At 47.4% G+C, this 7,455-nt stretch overlaps 1 protein-coding gene across 1 annotated transcript; it reads left to right on the top strand.

The window, feature by feature from the left end:
- Positions 1-2,291: 2,291 nt before the first annotated feature.
- PPP1R3G (protein phosphatase 1 regulatory subunit 3G) lies at positions 2,292-6,667 on the top strand. The gene has a single exon (XM_069103550.1). The coding sequence runs from the start codon at positions 3,479-3,481 to the stop codon at positions 4,790-4,792; it is 1,314 nt and encodes a 437-aa protein (XP_068959651.1). The 5' UTR covers positions 2,292-3,478; the 3' UTR covers positions 4,793-6,667.
- Positions 6,668-7,455: the final 788 nt, after the last annotated feature.

Raw genomic sequence — 7,455 nt, 5'->3', positions numbered from 1 at the left:
CCTCAGGCAAAAGCCTCATCAAGTGGGAAAATTCAATCTGAGTTCAGGGGGTTTCCCAGAACCTGTGCCCCATCAGTTACTCGGCCCCCTCATAGTCTCCTCAGCCCCGTGATCCTGGACCTTCCTGTGTGCCCCCAAACAAACTTATCTTCTCAACTTTAGCTGTCTGCTCTTTCATTCCCACTCTTCTTAAACTTACTCTGCTCCCACCTCCAGATATGCCTGCCCCTTCTACTGTGCCTTCTGGGCAGACTGCTCAGTAATTAGCACATTTCCTCTCTTCAGTTGCACCATTTCCTATTTTACTCCTTTCATCTTCTGACACTCAATGAGACATGGTTCTCTCTTACTACATTGCATCCCTGCCCTTTCCATACCTTCTAACTCCCTGACTTCCCCCCTGATGAGGTACAGGCTCTGGGAACCCCCTTGAACTCTGAATCTTCCCATTTGATGAGGCATTTGCATGAGGCTTTATAAGCCTTTCATTGTGGCTCTGGCCAAACCTTTGTTACTAGGTTGGCCCTCCATTATCTAGCCAGCTCCCACCCTAGATCCTCAACTGTTATACCCTAGAACTAACCTAGTCCACCATAGTCTGTCGTCTACAGGTAGCCTCCAGCAACTTCACTCATTTACTGGAGTCTGATCTCATTTGACTCCTGAAGAACCTGCCCAAACTCCTCCTCTAGACCACCCCTAGATTCCTCCCACAACCTTTCTGTACATAAGAGCCCATCTTGTCTCCATGTGTGTGAGAACGCCATAGAATTCCAGCACTGATTTGCTGTGTCAGATGATTCTGGCCGGCTGCACAATGCAAGTGTCACAGATACTTCGGCTCCTTAAGAGTCTACTCAATATGGTGAACTTTTAATAAACTTTGCTTTTCTTTGGCTGAGAGACTTGAGTCGAATTCATTCGGCAGGACCTGGGGGTGTTGGTATTTTGGGGCTTCGAGCACCCCTTACCCTATACCTCTTCATTTTATGGTGAACCTCTTCAACTCCTACCCTTAGGGATACCATTGGGATCAGAAGAAAAAAAAAGCCTGCTATCCCGGAAATTCAAGTCGCTTGAAGGCCTCATCCCTTTACAATAAAAGTCTCCAAAACTTTTCTCTCTTTAAGCTCATCAAGATTGGGGGGAGGGAGAGCTTTTTATGAACTACCTAATAATCAAGGACAATTTAAACAAAAAGCAAAAAGGTAAAGTGAGAATAGAAGCAACGGAACGCGCCTGACAAAATGTTCTGGGAAAACGTGAGGGCCCTCATCGAAGTCAGTTATACCTGGAGCGGTCGGACAGTTCCCAGTGAATTCTTTGACTTCTGCCTAAGGATAAGGGGCGTGTGTGTGTGTGTCTAGTTCTCCCTACTGCACAATTCAGTCACCCATCCCTTTAATCTTCTTCTAATCCCTGGCTCTCTTTTACTCCCAGGAATGGAAAAGTTGCCTGCGTTAAGATAATTTTGATACAGAGCGGCTAGAGTTTTTGATGAGAAATATTTATCCGAAGATCTCGTGCCTTTCTCCCGTCTTTTCCCTCCATCCACATTCGTTAGTAGTTAGTTCTCTAACCAAATGCGATTCAACCACACATCCCCTTCGCGGGTTTAGACTGCCCCGATCCTCCACCGTGGAGACCAAAGTAAACTAAACAGGGAGGTGCGGCAGGGTGGGGGTAGGGGGCGCCCTCCTCCCAGCCCTTCTGCTTCCTTCATGGCGCCACAAATTGTCCTTGCCAGACCCATCTTGGGCTGGGGAGGTTGATCAGGCTTCACGAGGTCACGAAACACGGCTCTGTCTGAGAGCTTGTACTTTGGAAAGATGCCAGGATGAAGAGGCGCCCAGGAAGATGGGTTGTGTCTAGCTGGAGAGACAACTCCCCAGGCCCGGCCAGCTTTGCACAGGCAGCCCTCTTTTCCCTCCCCTCCCCCCAGTCCTACTTCCCTTCTCTGGGCTCTTCCGACCTCTACCACAGGGCAGTTTACATTGCTCTAGAAATTCGGCTACTGACTAGCGCCCAGCCGAGGAACCTGGCACCTCGTTTAGTCGAGCTAGTGTGCTAGCGAGCAGCCAGGGAGGGAGGGGAAAGGAAGGGGAGTGGGTACGTGCACTGAAGTCGGTGGTCAATGTCTTACTCTACTTCCTCTGCTTCTAGAAGTCTCCGCCTTCCCCCAGACACACCCCCCTGCTCGGTTTATTGACCCTCTTCCAGCTCGACTTCCCGGGAGAGTTCCAATTTCGGCCTTTTCCTTAACTCCTTTTTTTTTTTTTTAAACTCCCCAGTGCCTCTCATCTACGGTAGCCGAAAAGGAAGACATCCTCCTCCCTTTCTAAATTTCATCTGCACCGCAAGCGTCCTCTTAAAGACAGACTCGGCTTTCCGACCACTTTTTCTCCTGCTGGCATCCCAGTTACTTTCGGTTGGGTATAGCTAGCTCAGCGCCTCCGGGTTTTTGGAACAACTAAGAAATAAGAAAGTGGAGGGACTAAGAGTTTGAGCTGGGGGTAGGGCACGAAAACGTCCAAGATTTTCTAGGAAAGGGTAGGTAGAACCTACCCATCCATCAAAAACTCACTGACCCCACTGACCCGAGCCTATGCCTCCCCTTTGACGACCTTTCTATGATGACCTCTTCAGTTTTCATTTGTTTGCAGATTTGGATTGGAGATGCATATCCAGAATGGATTTCCCATGCCCAGAACGGGTTGGAACAGACTAACCGATCATCGGCAAAGAGATGTGTGAGGTTTTGCCCGCTGTAGTTAAACATCTGCAAAATTCTTCATTCACTTTATAAAAGCAGATACAACCCTAGGGGAAGTGAAAAAGGCATAAGTTACCCTACCCTCAGGCAATCATAGTTCACTTTTTTTTTTAAAATACAGTCTTTAAGATGTGTAAAGCACTTTAAATACATTATCTTATTTGGTCCACACAATAATCATCTTTATGCTACAGAGAAGTGAACAACTTCAGAAGAGCCAATACTTGCCCGGGTCACCGAGCTAATAAGATTCCTGTGGGTTCTCGGGGAAAATCAGGTAAATCGGTTTTGCTGCCAAGTAGTTTTATTCTGTCTTATCTCAGTTATTCCACAGCCCCAACCCCTCCTAATTGCGTACATGTTTTGATGTGTCCAAATTGAACCATGTGAGTTAAATCCATCCCAGAAAACCTTGCCCTGGGATGTCCCCCAGGTACAGTGACGACGAAGTCTCCCCTTCCCAGTAATTAGGTCCCTCCCACAGCCCATCACAGGTTCTGTCCCAGTACTGGATCCATAGAAGGGCTATCCTTCCGTTGGTTTCCTCCTCCCACCCCTGCTTTCCCCCCCTTTTCCTTTGTCAGCATCAGCTAAAACCCGGAGACTCCGAGGTGGAACCGCTTTCGGCCTGAGCCTCGGGCATATTTGGGGGCTGGGGGAGAGTCCAGGAGGAGAGAGCTCTCTTTCTAAACGTGCAAGTAGGCAATGAAATCCCAAGGCTGGCCAAGAAGCCCCAGAGTGCACGAGAAAGAAGAGAGGAAAGAAGCTGCCCCGTCCAGGAGTCCCAGAGGGGCGCAGTCGAGCCCCAGTGATTCCATGGAAACTCAGACTCCCCAGATCCTGAATTTGGAGCCTTCGGGGGCGATGCCCTACGGAGACCCACCACTAGCTGAGGAGAGCCCCGATCCAGGGACCCTAAGGTCGGGAGAGAGCGGCGGCGGAAGCTGCCACAACAGCCCGGACGCCCCGGCGAGGAGCCCTCCCTCTTTGCCTAGGGGCAGCCCCCAATTCCCTCAAAGAGATGCCAGCCTCTTGGAGCAGGAGCTGCTGGATGCCCGTCGCTGCTGCCGTGCCCGCTCCTTCTCCCTGCCTCCGAACCCCATTCTAGAAGCAGCCAAATTGCTGCAGCAGCAGCAGCAGCAGCAGCAGAAGCGGCAGCCTCAGCCCGGGGATCCTGGCTCGGAGTGGAGCGCGACGGACCAAGAGGAGGAGCTGCTGAGCCCGGGCGCCTGTTGCACCAAGTGCAAGAAGCGGGTGCAGTTCGCCGATTCTCTGGGGCTCAGCCTGGCCAGCGTGAAGCACTTCAGCGCTGCCGAGGAGCCGCAGGTGCCCCCCGCCGTGCTCTCCCGCCTCAAGAGCTTTCCCATGCGGGAGCGGGACCTGGAGCAGATTGGGGATCTGCTGGCCGCGGCTTTCTCTCCGCTTCTGCCGGAGGGGAGCGGCTGCCCTCCGGCCCCAGCGCCGCCGCTGCCCCGCCTGCAACCTCTCTTCCAACTGCCAGGGCCCGGCGGAGCTGCCTGGGAGCGCCTTCACCTTCAGAGAGTGTGCTTGGAGCAGGTAGACTGCGGCGCGCCTCCAGCCTACGAGGTGAAAGGTTCGGGCCGCGTGTTAAGCTGCGCTGGACCGCGGGAGGTGACCGTGCGCTATACCTTCACCGAATGGCGTTCCTTCTTGGACTTGCCCGCTACGCTGGAAGCGCCGGGGCAAGAGGAGCAGCGCGGGAGAACTCACCTAGGTCTGGGGACCGGGAGATCTGAGGAGGAGGCTGGGGACCGCGGCGAGCGCGACACTGAGCGCTTTCACTTTTCCCTGTATTTGCCTCCGGGACTGCTAGGGGAGAAGGAGGAGGAGCAGCAAGGCTTCGACGTCCACTTCGCGGTCTGTTACCGCTGCGCGCAGGGTGAGTTCTGGGACAACAACACTGGTGTCAACTACACTCTGCGCTACCCTCCCAGCATCTGCCAGCTGCCACATCCCACGCAAGTGCCTCCCGAGGGCAGCCTCGGGAGCCCTCACTGAACCGCGGATCTCCTCCCCTTTCCTCTTCCTCTCAAATGCAGACGTTTGTCAAGTGGTGAGACTTGGAGAGTGGAAACTGGGGAGAGGTAACTAGGGAAAGAGGCTGGGACAAGCTCAGGAAACTTTGGGTCTCTTTTGATGACTTGTAGCCTCGGGCTGGGGGTTGTGGGAATTTTTCCAGGTGATCCTATTTCTCACCCATAAACTCCTTGTTTTGTTTTGTTTTTGGAGGGGGAGAGGGAAGAGAGGAGCGTAAAGAAGCTCTGAAAACTGTGCCACTGCTGCTTGTTATGGGGTGTGAGGTTGGAAATTTGGGAAGAAGATACTAGCCAGGGTATGGGAATAATCCCTTTCTCCAAGCAAAGTGGATCCTGTGAATGAAGAAAGTTGAGGGAGAGTTTCCAGGAATACAGCCAGAAATGATGAGAAAGAGAAGAGGAGCTTTCTTTGCCTTGGAGAAAGGATGAACTGTAAGGAACGCATTTATGTCATAATTTTAACCAGAGGACATTGCACCTGCCTCATTCTTCAGAAGCTATGGGCTACGGTGGCGCAGTGAAAAGAAGAAACTCTATCAATAGTGAATCATAGGGAAAGAGGGCCCTGCCTGCAGGTCCTTTATGAGGTGCCCTAAAGCTGAGGGGGATATCTGTCCAGGGAATCTCGAGGGTTGGTCTACACTCAGACACATCTATTTCTCGAAAAAGTTTGTAGCAGGTGTAGATTTCTTCCACTGTGAACTGTTAAATGCCCAAGATTCTTTACCTCCACACTTGGAGCTGTATAGCTCACCCATTTTTTTAAATAAATGCTTTCCATAAAGAAGCATTTTTTAAGGGCAATGAATTGTGTTTCCTATTTTTGCTGCCTTCAAGTTTTAGAGGCCTTGACTGACAGGATTTGTCAGGCTGATAATGTATGCACTTTAATTATTCTCAGTGTTTTTAAAACTTTGCCTCCTTCCCATCTCCCAGTGTGGAAAAGCTCTGGTTTTCCATAATGCACTGAAATGCCTAATTTTTGCCAGCCCTAGCTAAAATACATACTTTTATTTGGAGGACAACTACTTTTTAAAAACAGTATTTTGTAGATTGTTTTGAAGCGCCAACCATTTAGTTGGCTTGTGTGCACAAATGGAAAAAAACTATTTCGAGTAGATGTCCATAGGCAGGGACTTTTAACAGTAGCTACATTACAACGATTTAGCTCTGCCATTAGCAGTTAGACATGTTAGATTCTCTTTGAAGACCAGGTACAAAGAACAAAACAAAACAGAACATTGAAAGGTTGTTTTCCTGGAGGGAAGGCAATTCAATAATAACTTCACAGTGAAAGGTGATGAAACCCAGTCTAGCAAGTGAAATCAGTTAAATGGAGCCCCAGTGGAACACATCTGTGCTGCTCAGCTACCACCTGTTTTACTGACCCAAGTTCTGAGGCTGGACTGATTTCATGTATTCTTCTCACCACCAGAAGTTAGAACTATATTGTAGCTAGCCATCCACCCATGACTGAATGAGGGTGGTGGTCTTACCTAATGAGAAATTGAATTCACATGTCTGCCCTCACTAGTTTATGTGATAGTTTTCAATTTTCTCTAAATGAAGCTCCATTGTCTAGTACCATTTATTATGTGTGGAATGATAGCTATTTACAGTATTTATGGGCACCCCTGCAGCAATATGGAGAAACAGCAAGTTTTTTAAAAAATCCATTTTGTTGATAAGAGTTGTTCTTAATAAAGTACTGCCCTCCTAACACAAGTTAAGCTTTTTCTTAGTGGATTTTGCCACTTGCAATAAGTCTTTCTTAGGCAATACTTTCAAAATGTTTACATTAGTGATTTTGGTAAGAATAAATGCACCTAAAACTCAACTCCTGTTATTAGTGCCATGTGTTATTATTAACTCAATAGTTCCCTTTTTATTTCTGGTAATTTGCCACAGACAACCATTCAGTCTTTTAACTTTATGGAAAACATGATGATTCTCTTTGATATTTTCTTGTCTCAAAACATTCAGTACCTTAGACTACAGAGATGTTCAGGGAATTTATTTTTGGATATGTGTCCTTTATCTTTATGGTTTGTGTCAGCAAATATTACATTAATAAGGGTATGCATCGTGGTAGTCCAAATCTTTTTAAATGTCATCAGATTCATTTTCATAAAACTAAAATAATTACATATTTTAATTATGGAGGGTAATATACCTTACATCAACTCAAATGCAAAATAATTAAAGAATTGATTATAGCAATAGAAGTTTAAACAAAATACTCGAGACTTTTTAAAAAAGGGCTTTTTGGAGGTTTTATTTTTTCATCTCTATTAGGTTATCCAGTTGTTACAAAACAAAGAACCATCATTTAAAAGTATATAGTCCATAATATCAAAATGTAAACATAGCTAATAGTCAAAAGATATCTTCCGTGTTCTCTGGGAAAACTTGCAGACTAGTTTTTCTAAACTACTGAACTGTGAAATGCACTGTTACTACCCATTCCTGTTATATAAATTAGGATACATCTTTTCAAATTACTTGAAGTCAATTGAAAGTTTTCAGTTAGCTTTACTTTGAAGAATCTCAGTTTATATTGTAGATCATTTAAGTGTTTTATAGTGAAATGTGAGATTTTAAGAGGAGCTACCATGACCAATTCAA

The sequence above is a fragment of the Petaurus breviceps genome, unplaced genomic scaffold (assembly GCF_028583685.1).
Source record: "Petaurus breviceps papuanus isolate PSGF00001 unplaced genomic scaffold, PetGlider_PUasm1.0 582, whole genome shotgun sequence".
Classification (NCBI taxonomy): Eukaryota; Metazoa; Chordata; class Mammalia; order Diprotodontia; family Petauridae; genus Petaurus; species Petaurus breviceps.
This window is presented reverse-complemented; position numbering and strand designations above follow the sequence as displayed.

Bases quoted from the DNA above. Each gene is read 5' to 3' on its own strand.
- PPP1R3G (XM_069103550.1), top strand. From the start codon at position 3,479: ATGAAATCCCAAGGCTGGCCAAGAAGCCCCAGAGTGCACGAGAAAGAA.